General features: G+C 44.0%; 2 protein-coding genes across 2 annotated transcripts in view; both read right to left on the reverse strand.

The window, feature by feature from the left end:
• On the reverse strand, window positions 1-18,947 carry LOC119463847 (uncharacterized). Its single transcript, XM_049655405.1, has 15 exons — window positions 18,876-18,947; window positions 16,653-16,727; window positions 16,052-16,179; window positions 13,705-13,939; window positions 12,292-12,390; window positions 10,741-10,821; window positions 9,503-9,612; window positions 8,085-8,146; window positions 7,492-7,543; window positions 6,086-6,156; window positions 5,458-5,543; window positions 4,161-4,235; window positions 3,006-3,110; window positions 1,381-1,449; window positions 1-130 (listed from the first exon to the last, which is right to left on the reverse strand). Exons 1-15 carry the CDS (start codon window positions 18,945-18,947, stop codon window positions 14-16), a joined length of 1,437 nt encoding a protein of 478 aa, XP_049511362.1. The 3' UTR covers window positions 1-13.
• Window positions 18,882-21,325, reverse strand: part of LOC125939892 (uncharacterized) — a 22,808-nt gene continuing 20,364 nt past the window's right edge. Inside the window, exon 9 of the mRNA XM_049655406.1 lies at window positions 18,882-19,046. Coding sequence (XP_049511363.1) covers window positions 19,043-19,046 — 4 coding nt within the window. The 3' untranslated portion in view covers window positions 18,882-19,042. The remainder of the gene's footprint in view (window positions 19,047-21,325) is intronic.

Raw genomic sequence — 21,325 nt, forward strand, 5'->3', positions numbered from 1 at the left:
GCCACTTTATAAGTCAGTTGCTTTTGTGTACCGACGGTACAGCTCGCATGGGTCTTTGGCCATAGCAGAACCGTATGGACAGAAGAAGCTGACGGTGAACGGTGCATATTGGGAGAGGGCTCCATTCACCCTGCATTGGATCAGAAGCGAGAAAACTGTTATTCACTGGTTCAGAGACCAGCGTAACTTCCGGTAACATCTTGTAATACGCCAGGTGATGCCATCGTCATAAAGCATTCATTTAAACCATGGCAGCCTGGCAGCAGTAAAATTATATTCTCGTACTTACAACTTCATAGGCCGCAATTACACATTCAACAGCAGCACGTCGCATTATTATTCTTACTGGTTTTCATGTCAACAACTGTACTATGTAGAGGCAGAAATGAGCATCACATCACATAATCATTCTTAGCATTATAGCACGTATGTAAACGAGCATGGTGTACTAGAGGTAGACGCATAACCTTAATGCCAAAAGCGAAGATGACTTGAGCTAGTTAAGTCGCTCTTAGCGAATTCAGACAAACGGCACATGTATCGCGTCAAGGAGGCGAAAACAATGGGATGCCCAGTCCTTTATCTCATCCACTTACACGTGATATGCATTCTCTAAAAACACACGCACGCAAACTCCTTTCGGGCGCTGTCAAGAGAAGGTTGATGCGCTAGGTGTAAGCCCATCGAATTGAAGTGATGAACTAAAAAAGTGTGATGCACTAGCAGTCACACAGCTACGCATTTGTAAAATTTCATTTGTTCTTTCGCCTGTTTCCATGTTTGTCGTTTGTGGCCAGACATTCCTTGCTGATAGACAGGCACCTATGCCAAGGGCTTGTGCTGGTGCGCGAGAGAGGAAGATGCCAGTCGCCTCTCACGCTGGCGTTTCTGCCGCTGGAGGCAAGACGTATATGACGAACCGACTTATATATATATAGCCACCTCTATTACTGCTGTAGACGTGCTGGTTAACGAGCCTGTTCTTTGTGGAAATACGCAATGAAGCAACAAACACAGCCTTAATATCATCACCGCAACACATATACGCTGTCAAGCACATCATTCACTTAATATAACGAACAGCTTTCTAGAAGCACTCGGTTATATTACCTAACATCCGCCATGAATCATCGATAGTTTCCACGCATTTTTTTATATGCCTATTTGGTCGGGATATGTGTGACTGTGTTTGTCTAGTCCTGTCCATACCCTGTGCTTTAGTACATTATCAGCATTTTATTAGAGCTATTTAAGACACATATGTGAATCATTGTGGTTGTGTATTGGAGTTTTAAAATGTTTCAGAGAATTATGCTACTCTGTTTGCTGATCAGTGTGCACCATGGTCTAATAAAATGAATAGGTACAGAAAGAACTGACCTGGTTTGTGAAGGAAGGGCTGAGCTTCTTGGCTTTCCGGCAGTGGTTGGTGTATGGCTCGCAGGATGACTGCAAGGCAGACGAAGCATTCAGCGAAAGCAAATACATATGAAGGGAGGCATAGAGTGCAATATTTTATTCTGATTATATCATCATTTATATATCGCTGTCAATGTGGCGAGAAAATGTCATTGTTCTTTTAAAGAAATCGTGTAGATATTGAGTTTCAGAGCAAATACAAACGCAGCATATTTCCATGAAAAATGAGCATATCAGTGATGGTCAGTTTGCCCTGCCAAGGTATCAGCTATGAATTAAGACGCGTTACTTACGCACATCTACCCCAGCAATTGTTTGGAACATGTCAACCGCAGAAACATTCAGGTTGACTTCGAGTACGTTCAATCATCACCGATACATTCAAGACTGCCCTCGAATTTTGTATCGTTACCTCATACAAGCTGCAAAAGTGCGAACGCAGGCCTGCGTAATTACGATAAGGGTCAATTACAATTGCTGTCACCGGCACGACACTCAATAATGCTGTTAGAGCCTCCCAACCTTTTTTTTTTTATTTTGTGTAGCGTCTTTCAACAAGCCCTGGGACTCTGAAGTGCAACTCGGAAAATAAATATATAGGACTCTATGTGGCCTTTTTTCCTACAATTTGTCCTCAGCCTTGCCCACTCCTTGTCAACATACTAGGTTTATTTTGCATGCTAGCATGTTTGACTCTGCACCTTAAATTGCACACTTGAAATCGCTACCTTGCCAGCACATCAATGCATTATGCTGCGCTGCCTGATATGTTGATCCCTTTATATTCCAAAGTTAGTTGTAAAACACAAATCATGCCCTCTATTTACGCATTTCCTGCGAGTTGCGGAATTACACACCAGTAGTGTCCGTATTTTAACTGTCATATACTACCCAATAATAAGTTGTCTTTACTTAACACTGCAGACAAATGCGAGCGTAGCAGCGCTATTGGCATCACTCAATTGCGACGCTGAAGTCAACTAGAGCCCAGAAAACTACAATTGAAACAGCTTCGTTAGGTCTATCGGCCCTCACAAAAGCACTGGCAGAAAAATAAACACATGAATCTCTCATGTTCCTGTTCCGCGAGGACAATGTCGCGACGCAAGGACATTTCCAACTCTTTGTGCTTGCATGAAGCGTCAGAAGATGGCACTACCTATGCTACTGCTGCTGTGAATGTAGGGCTACCTCTGTTTCGGTATTCTGTAAACTTTCATACGTTTGCGAACAGACCACACCTATCTGGTAATTGCTGCAGAGCTTTCTAAAAGCGTCGACTGCTATAACGCGTAGCACGTAGCTGAGTTTTGATACTAAAGCTGTTGCCTTGTATCCGGACCCTGAAGAAGTCATTATAGGATTTCATACTTAAAGCAATCATCTTCGCAAAGGTACCTAGTCCAATTCACATTTCTTTACGCCCCTTTTCCTCTCACAATTCCATGTTGGTTTTCGGACTAATGCCAGCGTGCCATAACGTCTTTATCAAAGCTATTGGGTGTTTCGCGCTCGCTCATGTATATTGTAAACGGCGCGTACTTATTGCGATCTGCGTATGAAGCGGAACACCAAAGTGACCGCACCTCAGCGTAGAAGAAGAATGCCACGTGCTCGGCAACGTAAGGGGCGAATCCACGCATGACAAGGTGGGGATCGGCGGCTGCGCTTTGGCTCAGGTTAAGGAAAAGCTGTTGGAAAAAGGAAAGAGGTAGAGAGTTAAATCTGGGTTCTACAATCCTCATGCAGTTGCAGTAAGTTACTATCAATAACTTTTAGAAACTGCGAATCACAACAGTGAAATATTTGATCAAACAATGCTGTAGGCACTATTATAGTTCATGAAATATTCACAACCTAGTCCTCTGACAGAATGCCTGCTTTCGTGCTATTTGCTTCATGAAGCCACCGGTGTCTGTCGACCCTAAATTACTGGTCGTTAGAAGCAGCTGGTGTCAGAGGACCGACACACATTTATTTATTTATATGTTTGCTCTGTTAATATGCTCTCAATATTTTCCAGCTGATACTGATACAAACACTACATTCGTTATGGTGACATGACTGTTCAAAAGAATACATAATCCGGATAGGTGCGATCCAGGCAGTGTGGCTAACCTATTTGGTAAAACAGCTGGAGATAGTTGCAGGAAACATTTAAAAGAATGCATTTTTGTTAACACTGATAATAAAAGTAAGAGTACCCTGGTATCATTGCATCCCAATGTGATATCATAAGGGCAGTCTGGCTTGCCGCTAGTCCAGCCAACATGTACTGCTAACCTTTGTAAGACGCAAATGATGGTGCATTTTGCCGTTTTCATGAGTGTGAGCCCAGCAAGGTGATCGGAATGTCATTAAACAAATGATCCAGTCAAAGGTCATAGGTCATCCCACCTGATTTAAAGCTTAGTGGAAGTCGAAAATTAGAAGTTGTCATAGTAACCTGTCAAGCTAGAAAACACCGTTTGTTTCTCACGCCTGACACTTCAGTGTCTTAGGTTAAATTACCAGTCAGTTTCACCAAAAAAAAAACATGCTGTCAAGGAAAACCTAAACCATTTTAACGTAGTCACCACCTTGCAAGAGTAGACCGCATATTATGCTGAAAAATGGTTATGCACGAACGATCATGACGATGGTTTATGTTAGAAGTCACTCATGACACGCAAAACCCACTAGACAGCTAAGCTCGAGGCCGAATTGCATATCTCCAAAAGTGTAACTAGGTTCCTTCGTACCTGCATGTAAGGGGCCAGTGCCAGATGGTCGGCCATAATGTCTTCGTACATCCAGTGATTGATTCCTTCCATTCTCTGCAAAACACACCAAGCCCTTACTATTGCCTGCATCAATGCAGCTCTCAACCTTCAATGTACAGAAAATATCATGCAACGACTATGGCTATGGTGACAAACGCAATCTTGCTAATAAACACAAAAAACAAGTATTTACTGCTCAATAATAACTTCTGTGCTTTCGTTCTCTGAAAAAAAAACTTCAGCTGGAAATTCCTACCGTAAAACAAGCACCAGAGAGCACAGCCTAGAAGGTGATGGAAGCACATTGAGAGGAAGGACGGCGATGCACACATTCTCTGTGACAGCTGCGGTCGCTTACCGTAAAGCAAGAGTGCCCGAAATCTAAATGTATTGAAGTGTGCTCGCTCTGCGTGTGACTCAGCAAGGTTGCACTCAAGATTAGAAGTGTAAACATTCCTGACAGGGTGTTCAGATGGGATGGGCCTATCTGTGTCCTGTGCCGTAAGGTTAAAAAGCGGCTGTTGAACATTCGTAAGCTTCAGCTGGGTGCATAACTCAGATTGCCAATACAGCATGGGTGCCTCTCTACTAGTACATGTGTCGTTTCTTCGTAGCCTTAATTGCTGGCAGCGGCAATGGTGGGATGATAATGATGATAATTATTATTTAATTCTCATTTCAAACGATATGGGGGCATGTGCCGTTATACTCCAGCTTACCAATATTTTCTTATGCTACTTTATTGGCACTATACATTTCAATTTGCACTCCTATTGCCTAAAATATACGTATGGCTGCACTATCCTGTGGGTCATGCACTAATTTTATTCGACGTCAATCTACATGTTCCTGCAAGCTTATTCGCTACCAATTTTCAAATGACTCTTTCTTAGGGCCACCACGTTCAAAACCATGTATTATCACTAGGGTTTTGTCTCAATAGTATTTGCGAAAATGAAAGTACCGCAGCGCCATCTCGCCTGCGCAAGTCTGCTTGCAGTGAGTATAGACATGTACAATATTTGTCCTTCTAACAAGATATAACCATATAAAAACAACACGGCATGCACTGCGAGCAAAAACAGTTACTTGCAGTAAAGTCCCCATGAACACGACGTGTTCTGCATTTGTCAGATGGGAATGTAAGATCTTTAAACATTCATCATGTGATCATATGACTTATTTTTATGAAAGACGGTGGTTAACATCTCAGCTGAAAGTCCAAGAGAAAAGACCGATTTTGCAATGGGAACAAGTAATCGCATCGAAACACTACCTCGAGAAGAATAGGGATTGGATGCGCTATGTATGCACCCAAGGCGCAGTGTCGTCTTGCATTGAACATAGCCGTCTTATTAGGATCTGCAACAAGCATGAAAGAAAAGAGCGGTGTTTTTTTCCAACCGGTCATCACAACACTTTTGAAGCAAACATATGAAAAAGTTTAACAAACGCAAAAGCCGATAATCTGTGGTTATCAAACCAGTCACAGACAATGCTTTCCCGCCACTGTGGCTTAGCAGCTATGGTGTTCTTGCGCTGCTAAGCAAGAGGTCGCGAGATCAAATCCCGGCCGCGGTGGCCGCATTTCGATGGGAGCGAAATGCAAAATTACTGAGTAATATCTCCTGTGATCACAATAAACTGTAGAATTGAGAAGAAACAGAAACTATAATTCAAGGTGATTAACGGTATATTTTAAACTATAACTGAATAAATAGAACTACATTTGAAATGTAGTAACTTGAGATGAATAATCAGCGAAGAGACACTTAAGTAGTCATGCCTTAAAAACTTGTTGGTGACGGAGCTTCTCGCAGTAAACATCACGACTATAAATGCTAAGGTGTCAGCGGAAGCAAGTCGCAATGGTGGATAATTGTTACGACGATGTAAGGACTCACCCTGCGCATTAGCCAGAATCCTCGTGGTGGTCCGAACAAGGTCGGGTAATATCTTCACCACATAAAACTTTCTGAAATAAAATAACACCAACAATATAAACTGCTGATGTAGCCTTCCCTCAAGCAATACCTCTGTATTGCAGGGAAACAGGTTTAACTCAGCACGTCCTGAGCGCGTCATCTCTTACTAAACTGGCACAGATATTGGCCCTCTTTGCAGTGATCCCGTGGGCACTGCCATGTTTGATCACGTGGTGACACGTACATTGCTTGCCTCAGTTGCCTCCGTGTTTACAATGGATGTACGTGACGCCAGGTGCGGCTCCGGAAACTTCTGTTTCTGGAGACATCGTAGACGCTGACTGGGTGGACGACACACAGCTTGGGCCACAGTTTCAGAGGACATGTAAAAGCACTTTCGGAATTCATTAGGCTTTGTCCAAATGGCACGAGCAGTGTATATGGTACTCGTTCTAAAATCGAAACCTTCTACTTATGAACTGAATCAGGATCAGTGTATGTTGCTCTTCGTTCTTTATTCGGCAAATACTTTGAAGCATCGTCTTGTCACGTTTCTGACTCAGTGAAGTTCACCGGTGCGGTCACTATTAAATTATTTTCTGCCTAATCGCTCGTGCATCTGCTCAGTTGCAATATATTTATTTGTTCTTGCTGCACACAACGCTTGGAAGGTAGCTGTTCTGTACTTTGTAATAGCTTGTAGCAAAGATGTGTTACCGCTAGGAACTCGCTTACTCCTGTGGACCGTCACGAAACATTCAGCTTCAACCATTCGTGTGCTGTCGGTGTAGTCTTTACCCATGCTTTGGCACATTTATTCAAGTGTGAACCCATTCATATATTCCTAATACGTTAGCCATAGAGTGCGTAAGTTTGCGTGCAACACAGGCTGTCCGTGTGTAGCAACGGTCCGTGAACTTCCTAACACAAATTCATTCCATTCCTTAATATGCCAGTCACTATTTTTGCAGCCAACTACTGCTACACGTCTTCAATCCACTACTCCACATTTTGCAGCATGACCGTGCGTGAACGAAAACCCAGTTGCATTTCCGACAGCTGATCGCATAGAAACAGGGCAGCAGCGGTAATCGTTTTGTATTCGTGCACTTTCGCCGAGGCAGCGTGCGACGTGCCACCGAAAGCGCCATCTCGTTTTTTGAGAACAAACTGCCCCGCGAAAAGGGTCAATATACTTCTTGGGTCAGGGACAATGTAAACACACTTTCAAATATCGCCCATGCATGCACCACTATCTTCTATAAATCTTCTGAAGTACAGTTTCACTACTGCATACCATTCATTCTTAAACGGCAATAACCAAATAAATCTTGACATGGAACAGTGGATAAGCAGATGGTTTGAATTTGCAAAACGAAAGTTACCTTAACAGTGGAGTGGCTTGAAAGGCGAGTCCGAAGTAACTGAGCGGAATGACTGTAAAAAAGAGGTGCCATACACTTTAAAACAACGACGCTTCGTAGAAATGGGTGCCGCCTCGCAACATAGTAAAACCAATGTAACACCAATACCAGGAAATGAAACGAGAAGTTTAACACTCCATGATTCCGCAACACACAGCGCACTTCTGTAATGTGTAGCTGACACGATGTTTTAAATGGACAAGATGAAACTGTGTGTTACCTATTACATGTATTTTTTACGACCATACGTATATTTTGGAAAGGTTAGATTATCAAAATGACGGTGTGGTTTACCGCTAAGTGTAATACACTATGTTGCCTTCTAAATGAGATGACGTGCATCTCAAGACTATGAGATGCAGCTCCCAAAACTTTCAGAAACTTTTCTTTGCTTTTCAAGTTATAGCACGTCCACGTTCATTTTACAACATCTTCTAGTGGTCGTTATTTGTTAATTAAAGTTCTGAGCGCTTAAGCAACACATGGTAACTAGAATTGAGCTTTCTTTTTATTTTTACAGAATTATGCCAGCTATAGGCGAGACCGCCACTTACAGATAACGTTTGAATATTCGTCGTAGACAATGCTGTATTCAAAGCTGCTGGCAGGAGGATACCTGTTGAGCAGAAAGGGGCAGCAATGTTACATCTCACCTACCAATATGACACTGCTAAGGCATTTAGAGGCCAAGATTGAGCTGGAATCTGTAGCTCTCCGTCGGGACCATTTACAAGAAGAATACAGAGCAATGATGATAAACAAAAGTGACAATAGACGATTGCATTTGAAAGCCCTAGACCTTTCTTGGCGTCGTTTTGGTTTTGAGGAAACAAATTTTATTCTCTGCAACTGAACAAAAAGGAATGGTAAAATAAGAATAATCCGAATAGTACTTTTCAATAATTTGCCAGTCTTCTGGCACAAATTCCGTATTCTGCAGAAAGCTTATGCAGCTTCAAACTCCTAAATTGCAGTCCCAACTGTGTAAATGGTCAAAGCGGTGAACTGGGCTAGCTGGTACATCGTATGAATTGTGTGCAGGGTGAATGGCACGAGTAAAAAAAAAGGTCGATTTGATGCCATTTCTAAAACAATGAAATGCTTCATGTCGCAGGCTCAGTGATTTGCAGCACTAAGTGTACATAAAATACGTAACAAAAGTTGCTGCGCCAACCCCCCCCCCCCCCCTAGTTTTACAGGGTCGTTTAGGCTGGTTTTGTTTATTCCTTTTTTGGAATACACATAATATTTGAAACGTGTTGTGATTCGTACAGGAATAATCGAACCAGAATGAGTTAGGGTTAGGGTTATATGGCTGGAACACCGCACCACACGGCAGATGCCATCATGAGAGGCTTAAGGTCCGTTTTTACTTCTCGTTTTCGCTTACGATGCATTGCAAACTAAATACACCTGTGTTTTTACCCCGACCACACCAGGACGAGTCCGCCACAGCTAGGAGTGAAGGCTGCCATTGAGTGCTTACTTAAAATATCAGGCGCAATGGGACCGCGGTACAAAGTATGATGTAATCTCAGATGCGAACCGTGCGGTAACGGCAAAATCGGATCCCTTGTGTTGACACAAAAGCGGCATCGTCATAATCATCAAATGCTACTACTACTACAACTAAACCTTATTAAGTCCACTGGCAGAACAAAGGCCTCTGCTGCAATCTCACTTATAACTTATAAGCTATACCCTGTCTTGCATCTACAGAATCCAACCTATATGCCTTCATGTTTCGTGATCTCATCTCACAACGCCACCAACTGTCACTCACTTCTACTGGGTTTCGCATTCATTGGCACCCACTCTGTTACAAGTCTAAGAGGCCAGTTCTGCAAGTTACATGACCTGCTCAGCTAAAATTGTTCGTTGTATTCTCGACTGCAATTTGAGTATTGTGATACAAACTTATTAAATTTGCCCTCGAGCATTGAGCGAGGCGAACTCCACGCGTTTCACTCACTTTCGAAAGAAAGGGGTCGAGTTGCCGCTGAGATAGTACTTGTCCAGTCGCGCTTTGTAGGCCTCCGAGTACTGCCGCATAGGGTGGTGCCTGTAGAGATTCCTGTCATACTGGGGCGAAAGAAAACAGTGACATTGAAAAACAAGCTACCTGCAGTTCATATTTTCAATTACTGTTGACTTATTTATTTACAATTCATTTATTTATTTGTTATTGATTAAGTGAGTGAGTGAGTGAAAGTGATTTGTCAGATTTAACGAGCCAGAGCAACACTGCATATTATAAGGAACTCTGTACTAGAGGACTCCGGATTCAATTTTGACACTTGTTCTACCAAAGAACAGTAAAGAAAATGGTAGTAGTATATTAAGCTTCTGCAACAGCAAAATAACCACTCCTACCGCAAGACTCTGTAAAGCGGGAAAATTGTGAAAATGAATGACATGGAAATGCAACCCTAAAACCAGTTTACTGTGACGTCAAAGTAGTTGACTTTTTATCAGTGAAGACAGATTACACTGCCATCTACAGGAACCAATGACTAGACCTAGAGAATTCCGAGAACTTTCCATGCACCATGATGGCGTAAATGCGAGAAAACGCTATGAAATCCGTGATATCACACACATATTGGCTCCAAGGTGATGGCGCAAAATTCAACAAGAAGAGATCTGACCTTAATTGTTTCTACTAGTAATCAACCCTTTACACTCTCTCAATCATTAAATGAATGAAAATATCTCAAATACTCCACTAATATAAACATACTCAGTGTTCCTCTACACTGCGACTTAAATGTTCACCTAAATGTTGGTCACGTGCATTTTTTTTTCATTCGACCATATGGAAATGCAGGCGAAGAAGCCGCGAATCAAACACGTGATTTCCGACTCAGCAGCAGAACGCGATATCCACTCCTCTCGTATCGGGCCTTAAATAACTGTAAATACTTGTGCTAATCAAATATAAAACCCCGCCAGCATACTATACACAGCAGCCTAATGGCTGTTATTACTCCAGAATGTGATAAACCTGTCATTTCAGTAATAAACCAGTGGGGGACGCAGATTTCGATTGCCAGCAGATAGCAGAGGGGTAACCATGCACCAAGTTTCTTTAAGGGCACCGTTTCACTGCATACGACGGAATGGTTCAGTTTAAAGTTGTACTGAATGTTTTCCCCTTAAACATGTTACACAATAATTAAGCCTAGAAGGTGTGGTAGTAGCGGTACTCACTCCACATTCCACTTGGGTCAGGTCCTCATCGATTCCAAGAATTGCGTCGGAGAACATTATCTCAACTTTCAGGCCGTTAATCTGCAAAAATGGCGCATGTTTAAGAAAACCGTCACATGTAAATTTTACTTTTGCTCCTTCATAACCACCACAGTACTGCAACACTACACTTTCTGAGCTGCCGAGCTTACTTTATTGTATTGCTCCTAAATCAACCAGAAATTACATTTTTAGAACCACAGCAGTTTTCTCCTATGGGCTTTGCTCTGTGATGACAAAAATTAAGGCAATATTACACACAACGTTCTGACGTCACAGGCCACCCGATTTTTCAGGTTTACGCCAGTATCCCTTCAATGAAGATTTGCAGCCAGTATAAAGCACAATTTCCCGAAACGCTAAAGCAGACAAACGAAAGCAGGCTTTGAAGCATGCTACGCAATTTGTACACCTAAGATGAGCACATGTGGCGGGACGCGCACTGCTCTACATGCTTATTCTAAAATTCCTTCGCAGGTGTATGCAAACTGATAACATCAAAGACAATGATCATGAATGAGTGACTCTTCGGAAGTACCAAGCTTATGTTTGTTTGCTGTTCTTAGTGATGGTTCATCACCAACGTCCTGCTTCAGGGCTCCTGCACAAGTGGCGTTAATGAACAAGACCGTCAGCACCCAGCGCCGCAGCCGTGCAGACTTATAGCTGGCCTTCAACGTGGAGACGGTAAAATGCAACTTTAGAAGCAACTATTACCGATTACAATGTAAAATAATTTACAACCTTAAAAGTGAAGGGTGTAAATAAGGGTGAAAACATGCATCTAACATGTTGTTTGTTTGAGCGAGATGTACACAAGGTGAATTTTATATTAAATTCAATTATTACTGCATTTGAAAGCAAATTCTTGGCTCTGACACATGTTGCGTCGCATTTACATCGACCACGCCGTCGCACACCAGCCTTCACGACCACACGAGAGCCGTTGCGGATCACTTCTAAAAGCGATGCTGCAACACTTTTGGCTCATGACTTAGATGCACGTGTATCCTCATTGGGGCACCACCTGATCGCTGCCGAGTTCATCTCGACTCCGGTATCACAATATTGCAGAGTGCATTGAAACTGGGCACAATTTTCGAGAGCGCCTCACGTAAGTGTGGCTTACTCAGTAAAGTATAATTGCTACGTACAGAACCTGAACCTTAGGTATACGAGTAAGACAAAGTGTTGACATTTAACAGATTAATGAGATAATTCGGTATTTGCTCAATGTAAATTACAGACTACATTACAGAGTAAAATATTGGGGCCTTCCTAACCAAAAGCTACACCTAAACAGCTGCCAGGAGCAGAATTTTTTTCATGTGTAATAAAATCTACACAGGTCATTTTACCTCCCGCCTTCATTGAAATGCAGCAGCCATGGCTAGGCAGGCCAACCCGTAAATATAGCAACGGCAATGGGCATCATATAGCAGTTGAGACACGGTGGCACGGTGATTTGCAGTTTTGACGTCGGTAACTTAACCATAAATGTCTTCAACTCACGACGCTCTCCAGTTCCGAGGCCGCCTTGGACCCCAGCCAGGAGAGCCGCTTGGCGTACGATGCCAGGGTGTCCCGGAATTGCGGTATCCACCAGGAGAACTGCATGCATCAAAACAACGAAAAGTCGAAGAGGATGACGAACTCAGGAGGCACCTGTGCTTGCAGAGCATTTTCGGGTATTTTATTGCAAATTCAGAGGCTACTAAAAAGGTACTGTCATTCTGAGCGACAGGCTGACCAACAATCAGACAATTAAAAATTCTTCAAGCACAACACAATACGACTCAAAACACACACACACACAGGCACACACACTAATTCGAACCGTTAGTGCTGCCTTTCGCATGACAGATGCACCGAACAATGTTTTGTTTCCGGAACAACCTTGGTCAATTTTGTGCCAGCTGTGGCAATAGTGAAAAAAAGCGATAATTATTAAAGTGAGTCCGAGTCGGAACGTTACACCTGATTCAGATGTCATCATGAAGTCTATGCGAGAGAGTGACCTAAGATTTCTCTGCCATATAAATATCAACAGCATAAAGATCATTATACTGAAACACTCAAGAGAAAAGTATACCATGGAAAATTTCAGCAAAATAAAGAACAAATAGCATTTGTTTGACATGTTACCTGGCTGCGTCAGATCAAAAGAAAAATACCCTGGTATGTGGTAGCACTCGCTTTTTTTTTCAATTTTGATGCGAAATGGTCAAATGGCTCATTGAGGGGAAAAACTGGCGTCTGTAGTCTGTATCAGCAAAACGGCACCTAAATTCCCATTAGTTGTGACGTGGCGCACTTGCGGCTCCACGTCACAAGTGCACTTCGACGGAGCAGAGCGAGTGAAAGGGGTCACCTGCTGCCGCAGTACCGTGCCAAGTGTTGCATGAGGAGAGAGGGCATCGCCACGATGCCACGTCACCCTCACTCTTAGAAGTCGGCGCGCGGTCTGTATCTCTCTCTCTCTCACCCCCACTGGGCTTAGCTGCTGTGCGCGCCTCCCGGCCTTGGTGGCCGCTGCTGCTTCCTCGGTCTCTCGTCACGCAGGACGTCGGTGCCATGCGGCGTTGGCACCGGCCGCTGCTGCTGATGGCTGGCTCGGGCACCACATACAGCTATGGTGCATTACTAGCAGCGGAAAACTCGAAGGACCGCTCAGCGGCATTCAATTGGACATTTATGCTTTCGCATTCACCCGTCATAACAATTGCTTAGGTGTCCTACGGCATTTTTTTGTCCCAGATTCAGCTGTTTTCCAGAGGTGGCAAAAGTTGCGTTTTGGATTTCATCACCGACTACCACCATTTTTGTAGCTACATTTGGTGCGCAAAATTTGCAAGAATGGCCACCTGCAAGAATGCAACCACATCAAGATTGTACAAAGAGGGAGTTCTCAAGATTGCCCCTGACCTCCCTGACGAGGTCCTCACGAACGTTGGTTCCGGCGATGGCCTGCAGTAGCAGTGCCTCCACGCCTATCGGACACGTACGCTCGGCGAACCGCAGGCACAGCTGGGGCCTTGTCGGAAGGCTTCGGTCACGGTACGGCAACCGCGCAGCGTTACTCGACCGCGCGTGGCGCTCCGGAAAGAACACGCTCAGTTCGTCAGCCACGCACAGCGCCATGAAGTTGAGCACGTGTCGCCTGCGGTACCAGAGATGAGTCGCGTGAAAAAGGGTGGAATGCTGCCATAGATATTATCTATCAATAGACAGACGTAATGTGCATAATTGCCAACAAGTAGTACATTTTTATGCTTTTATTTATTTATACATTTATTTATTTATTTACTTTATCAAGGTGTTTATTGACAGGGTACGCACGGATTGAGAGGTTGAAATCAGTGTGGCAGTCGGAGCCGGCCCCATGTGTAAAGCGCTACTGATACGCCTGCCTGACTGACCGGCACTTCTTCGTTGTACTTGATACGCTGGAGATATGCCTGGCGAACCGGCACTTTTTCTTAGTTACACTTGTCCCTCGGAGAAAAAGACACCATCCTGACGATCTCAGCATATGGTAACATAGAGTGATCGTAAAAGGGCTTGAGCCGATCTACGTGAACAGATTCGCGACAGCGGTGGCACTGATCAGAAAACGGCCTACACAGGCTCTACGACATAATTCACGGGGGAAGTTTGTGCAATTACACGATAAAGTCCATGATATCTTGGGAGCAGCTTAGAAGAAAGGCGGGAGCTAAGGGTGGAACCCACAGCGTCCTATTTTTCTTCCGTTGACTTGGGATCAGGATACTGGAAAATTACTATGTACCCCTTGGACAAGGAGAACACAGCCTTCGTAACGCCCGACGGCCTCTTTACGTTCAATGTTATGCCTTTTGGCTTGTGCAAAGCTCTGGCGATATTCGAGAGGTTTGTGGATACAGTACTCCGCGGACTCAAATGGGAAATTTGTATGTGCTTTTTAGATGACGTGATTATTTATGGCAAGATATTTCGAGAGCGTAATCACCGCTTATCGATCGTGCTTGACTGCATACGGCGAGTGGGAGGGAGAGACCCACACCTTCATAACAGTATGAAATGCAACAAAGTGCTGGTCAGTCAGGTGCATCACCAGCGCTTTACACACGGGCCCAGTTCTGACTGCTGGTAGGGTTCTGACTGCCGCATCGAGTTCAGCCTCTCAACCCTTGCGTACCCTGTCAATAAACACCTTGGCATTTGGTGGAGGGCGCTGGGTACGATACGACTCCATCAACGCTGGAGATGCACCTGGCTAACTGGCACTCCTTCGTTAGACTTATTTACTTATCAATTTATTTATTGGTTTATTTACTATTTATGTGATCCGTAATTACTTCGTGGATAAATGAAGCGAACTATTGACTGATTGAAGAAATCATTTATTCGTTCATTATTAAATGATTCGCTGATCAGTCATTAGGTTAATGATAATTTCTTTTCTTTTTTTATTCATTCATTCAGTTATTCTTAGATGAATCAAGCACTTTATTGATTGAATGATTAGGGCAATATCAATATTTCCTAGATTTTGGGCGCAGAATGTACTGCTTTGTTGTGCTAGCAGACCGCAAACAATAGTCCGAAAAGATCATTATTTATTTATTTTTGCTAGTGCAAGGTGCAGCTTTAGATTGTTTTCCTGCTGCTTGCCCTGACGCACAGTGTATTTGAATAAAAGCATGGAGGCCCTCCTCAAGCGAATATAGCCGTAGTGCCGTTCCAATCTTGTCGTCCATGAGTCAACGCCTATAACTGTCTCTCTGATACATTCGTAACTTGTCAGATCTTGGGTTCATTTCTCGAGTAGCCCTTGTTCCGGACCAGAGTCAAGATATGCAGCATAAAGTTAAGCAGTACAATGCGCCTCTATTTATTCAACTGACTCAGTGTATGCGGAAATTCAAAGCTGCGCTACCCTGCCACATCACAAGAACATTTAGACTTTTCTCTGCTGCTGTGAACTTTAAACATTTGCTTGCAATGGTTGATAACACACGTATTCAGCATGCTTTTACCAAGGGGGGAAGAAGGGTAGCTTTTGGCTATAACCACCATCACGACAAGGGCACTTGTCTTCGTCTGGCCAAGTCCCTTCGACAGTACGTTGGCTACAGGATCAGAATTCGCTTGTTCCCCCAAATGGTCACCACCAAGTTTCTATCATCCTCTGAACGTTTTCTTTTCTTCGTAAAATTACGACAGAAGCTCAACGGATGCGCTACGTTAACGTGTAACTGGCCGCAATTTCAAGGAACAAGTTACTCACGGTTCATACTGGCCAATAAGCACAGCCACTTCCCGCACGTAGCGCATGTTTTCCACCATTACCAGCGAGTTCTGGTCGAAGCTGCGGGCCCCTCTGAGAACAGTGTCGAGAAAGCGCTCCCAGTTCCACTGCAATGTAACAGTGCTTGAGATCAGCCACGGGCCCCATCCTTAGGACATTATGTTCACTGTGCTGCCCATCTGCATGACCACGCGAATTTCGGCATCATAGAAACCCTGTGCCTGAGTGACGAGCGAACTGCCCTGTTCCGCATTAGGAACACTTTTGCAGCTGCAGCTCCTTAATTATCCAGAAGAAAGAGAACTGCAATAGAACTGGCATTGCGGTTTGGGATGGATTTTCCAGAGGTGCCCTTCAAAGGGTAAATGGTGCTGCCGGGCCGCGTGTTCGAGGTCACGTGGTGGCATTACTGAGACACAAAAAGAATAGTTTAAGTCAGAAATTTGGGCATGACGTTCATAATGAAGAACATAACAGCCTTCCCGTATGGTCATTTAAAACAACTGTTCAACCACAGCACGCGCCTCGAAATGTGCTAAATGAGCTACGGTTTTCAATGTCGCCGCGTCTTAGAACTTACGTAATGTATGGGCGGTAGATCTTTCACAGCAGCGCGCACGGGTTGGCTTGCGACAACTTCAGTCGTGGCAGTCGCCTGAGAAAAATGAAGAGCATTGGCGTGAATTTTGAGTCCACGATGTACGTGTACAAATATAGAGTTTGCTTACACAAAGGGTTATATGAGCTACTGGCATGTAGCATCGAACGAGAAGAGAACATGGGTTAAAATCCCCAGTGTTGGCACAGTTGTCCTGCCTTCCTCATGTCTTCTTTAAGTGCGATTACACACTGACTGACACTTGTCACTCTACGCTTTGATATTTCATGTGCATGCTATCAACTGCAATACTGGTAACGCATGTGCGGTTCCAATGACGACAGACAGCTACCGTGGTTCAACTAGCTAAGCTTGTTCAGTCTGCATAGTCGTAGCACGCATCCATAGGCGAAACAGCTATCTTTGACATGCTTCCAAAGCATATAGCACTTACCAGCAGTGGCTTTTGATTTGGGCAAAGAGCCAAATTACTTTTGTGGTTCAATGAAAACTTATCAGACTTAAAGAAACACTAATGAGAAAAATTATACGAGCTTTATAAGCAAATTACGCTTCTCAAATATAAAAACATGCCACTCTAACCAAGCAGGAGGCTTAAAGGGGCCCTGAGCCACTTTCTATCGAAGTGGAGAAATACATTTGAAGTGAAAATAGGCTATTTCAGAATCACTTTACCGCAACAGAAGTACTTCAATGCGTTCAGCAGAAGCAGAGTAATTGGCAATCAAACACGGCCTCCGATGTACTTCCCTTCCTCCTTCAAAGCCTTGAACTGCGAAGGCTACGGCGGAGTGGGGCAGGGCCACAACGCTCCACCTCCGTAACGTCACCGTGGCGCGCAGTTCAAATTTCATTTTGGACTTCCTATTTTGGTGCCTACGAAGCGCTAAACGTATACCAAACGCAGTTGTCATCAGGGAGCCGCACTGCGCTTAGCCACTGACTCATGGTGGCACCTCGCGGCAGCCGCTGTGTAGCCAACCGCAGCAGCCAATAGCAGCCGTGTATTGGAGTGTGCTTTATTACGAAATAAAGCACACAGAAAAGAGCGAGGCTCATGGGGTCTTTTGAAACGAGAGTGTTTTAGAGAAAGGTGACTTCACGTTCCGCTTGCGAGCTCCACGGATTGCGTGACGACAGCAGAACTTGGCTGAGATGTTAACAATAGCGTATACTACCCGTGAACTATGTTATTTCACCAAGCCCGAGGGTGGTTCAGGGCCCCATTAACAGGTCAGAACAGACGCAATAACGATAGGCCACTGGCGGCGCCACATTTAACTTTCCTCACCAGACTGCCTTGATGTCATTGATTTTGATCTCCTCTGCTTAAGCCTAGTTATATTTTTTTCCGGCAGAGATATTCTAAAATATCCGAAGCGTGCACTTAGCCGAGTTTCAATAAATTTTACTAAGCCACAACGGTACATATAGAGAAACGTATTTTGAAAAACCATGGCGTCACACTGACGTATCAATTGACGTATTGTATTAGAAAAACTAAATTTTTAATTTCATATTTTTCTTCCAATGATGACCACACTACCGTTGAATTACTGAAAATGTAATTTGTAAAGATTATTTATCAGTTTATACTTACTTGGTGCTTCTTTTTAGTGTCCGTTTCAAGTGTTGGCTTCGCATAGGTTGTTACGAACAAAAACTGGAGAGAGCACCTGGCTGCCCCAGATTTATCTCATTTACTGTTCAGAGACGTCACACCAGGGACTGCTTGCACGGATGATCGGAAATGTGGGTACATTTCCTTATTGGTAAAAGCATTGTAGAAGCAGCAGAATGCTGCCGCACAGTAAGTTGTCAAGCGGCATTTCAAACCATTATGACTTATAGAAGAAAGAGACATGTATTTCTCAATGAGCTGAATGTTTGCTCAAAAAACAAATAACCTGTAGTAGAATAAGCATGTGAAGAAAATAAGTACCAAGAGGGTGGTTACTTGCTAGGCCACATGAAATGTATGGGGAGGAGGCACAGCAAGCTGTAGAAAAAGTTTATTCCTTTGTTATTCGACAACTGACTATATTGGAGCTTGCTATCCCTCAAGGAAAGTTTTTCTAATCCTGCATAAGCCTATCCACAGGGAAGACGTTTAGCACCATTAGCCTCAGTACACGATTTGTTCGCACTTGTACGAGTAGCTACCGTTAGTCCAGTTTTCCTTACCCTCCCGATGTCCTTGAATATGCTGAGGGTAGCCTCCACGTCAGTCATTGTTTGCTGCCTGAGCGACGGCATCAGAGTCCTCAGCGTCCACCAGGTGCTGATGAGACGGTCCAGTTGCTTGCTCGCTTCGTACAACTCGAGACGGGGCACAAGGGGGCTACGCGTTGTCAGCTGCAGCAACCAGTGAATGCGATATATATTACATCTCAAAACGGTGAGTTGAAAGCTCTTACGATTTGTTCCCACAGTACACTCTAATCTTGGTAACCTATAAGTATACCTATATACACGAGTAACGAATAAAATAACGGTTACATCGTCCGTCCTTTTGATGTTTTCATTATATTGCTCACGTTAAGGGTTACAATGACAAAACTGAGTGCGAGGGGAGCTGTTTATTAGTTACTTTGATCTGCTGCCAGAATGTAACCTCTATATTGTAACCTATAGAATTTGAATTAACCTTTAACCGAGACCTCACATAAGTAACCTTTAACCTAGACACCCCGGCGCCCATGTCGGCGCGCGGGCGCCGGCATGTCTCGGTTACAAGGACCGACCGCCATATAGGCGCCCGCCACCATACCGGAGGGAGAGACAAAAATCCGACGGTAGGGAAGCGAGTTCGCGGCTCACGTTCCAGGCAGTTTATTTTAGGAGGCGTTTCCTGTGCATGTGTGTTTTGTTGCTGGTTTCGCGCCAATTTTGTCAGTGGCAATGGCAGTGACGAACCGGGACTTGTTTGAGATAGCGTGTGGCCGCTGCAAGGATTCATTTCGCGACTGTGAGAGCTACAGTGTCCTCAGTTCGACAAACATTCGCTGCGAATACTGTGACCACAGCCCCGGACCGCATGAAAGAACAGACGAACTTGGTAAGTGCTCTTGTATTGTGCTGGTTTGTCTGTGTTCAGTATATAATTAGGCTGCAGCTTTTCTTTCATCAGAGGAGAGGGAATTAAGTGAAAAAAAAGTAAGCAAAGCGGTAAGCAGCGCTTCTCGCGGAAACGCATCGGTGTTTCTGCCACGCTCAAAAGGAAGCTTTAAGGCCCGTCCACGTTACCGGCACGGCAACTCGCTGCGCGAGTTGTCGGCACATTTGCTTCTATATATCTTGCGATTCTTTGAGGGATCGGCCATTTGTACTTGCTGAATGTTGTCTTGTGTAGAGCGCGTTCATGAGGAGGCTGTTATTTGCAAGGAAGGTCCGGAAGCACCGGGCAAGAAAAAGTGCAGATTTATTTGTGTCGCCGGCACCCCGCGCAACTATTACAAATGAGGACGCTGCTTTTGAACTACAGGTTTGTTCCTTAACGTCTTTAATCAGCATTAGAAGCAACATCATGGCAAGTCTATTTAACTGAGCATGAAACCGTGCGAAACAACGGGACAACACGAGAACTCGGGCACGTGGTGCTGTTTCTTTGTGTTCTCTTCTGGCTGTCCCGTTTTGCGCTGTTTCGCGCTCAGATACGTACCAACTGGCCCGCTTACAATCCGTGTTGCAGTCTATTTCTTTGTATACATTCTGGCCAGGGAGGGGCGCTGCCATTTATGCAAATAATTAAATTCTTTCCAGGCCCTAAGCTCCTCAAGTATGACTGGTGCATCACTTGACATGGAAAGAATAAGAACCCTGCTCACGCTGACGCTCCCAGACCGCCGCAATAGACACAGTTTTGCTGGAAGCCAAGCCGAACTGATCACTGTCTCCACATCTGGATTCCAACGGTTGCTTATTTTTTGCCTTTTGACATATTATGTTAAGAACCTAGAATATCCATTTGCGTTTTGCCGAATGCTTGCTCTCGTGCATAAAGTTGTGCTACCAGGAGACAAGCTAGTGAAAGGACTGCCCATCTGAAGCGTCTCTTTGCGCTCTTACGCAAGACAAATGTAATCTAGGGAGAAGCTCTGTTCTCGCTGCTTTCCATGTTTTTCAGCAACTGTGAAGTGAACGATAAAACAACATATGTGATTTATTTCAATGCTGCTAGCTCGATAGGTGGGAGAGGCTTATCCCATAAGCAGCAATTTTTTTTTCACGTCATACATTGTTTACTTCTAGTCACAAGCAGTGCATTTACTTGCTCTAGTCATTTGTTCCCCTCACTTGTGGTGAAGGCTGGTTAATTTTGTTTTACTTGTGTATTTAGAGGCCTCAGAATTTCTTATAGACATAGGTTAAGCATTTAATTCGCCCACGTAGATGGGTCTGTTTTGCAAAAACTAATGCACTCTATTTCCCTTCATTGCTCAGTGCTAGCAGATCCGTATACAGGCCCGGGTGTCCCAGCTATCAACGCAGCACGATTTAAAAAAAAAGGAACGCCGTTACGCGAAGCAAACCAAGTGCGTATTGTTTCCAGTACAGTGGAGTAGCCGCCAGTATTTTTTCGTTATTGAGATCTAATTAGGTAATTGTAATTAATTACCTAACCCGAGAAGTAC

Source organism: Dermacentor silvarum, chromosome 9, assembly GCF_013339745.2.
Source record: "Dermacentor silvarum isolate Dsil-2018 chromosome 9, BIME_Dsil_1.4, whole genome shotgun sequence".
Lineage (NCBI taxonomy): Eukaryota > Metazoa > Arthropoda > Arachnida > Ixodida > Ixodidae > Dermacentor > Dermacentor silvarum.

What these genes read in the sequence shown, in the direction of transcription:
- LOC119463847 (XM_049655405.1), bottom strand. Translation starts at nt 18,947, where the DNA reads ATGCCGTCGCTCAGGCAGCAAACAATGACTGACGTGGAGGCTACCCTC. An exon ending in TATTCAAGGACATCGGGAGG is followed by an intron (nt 16,728 to 18,875) that starts GTAAGGAAAACT and finishes CATTTTTCTCAG; the next exon opens with GCGACTGCCACGACTGAAGT. An exon ending in CCTCGGAACTGGAGAGCGTC is followed by an intron (nt 10,822 to 12,291) that starts GTGAGTTGAAGA and finishes CCATTTTTGCAG; the next exon opens with ATTAACGGCCTGAAAGTTGA.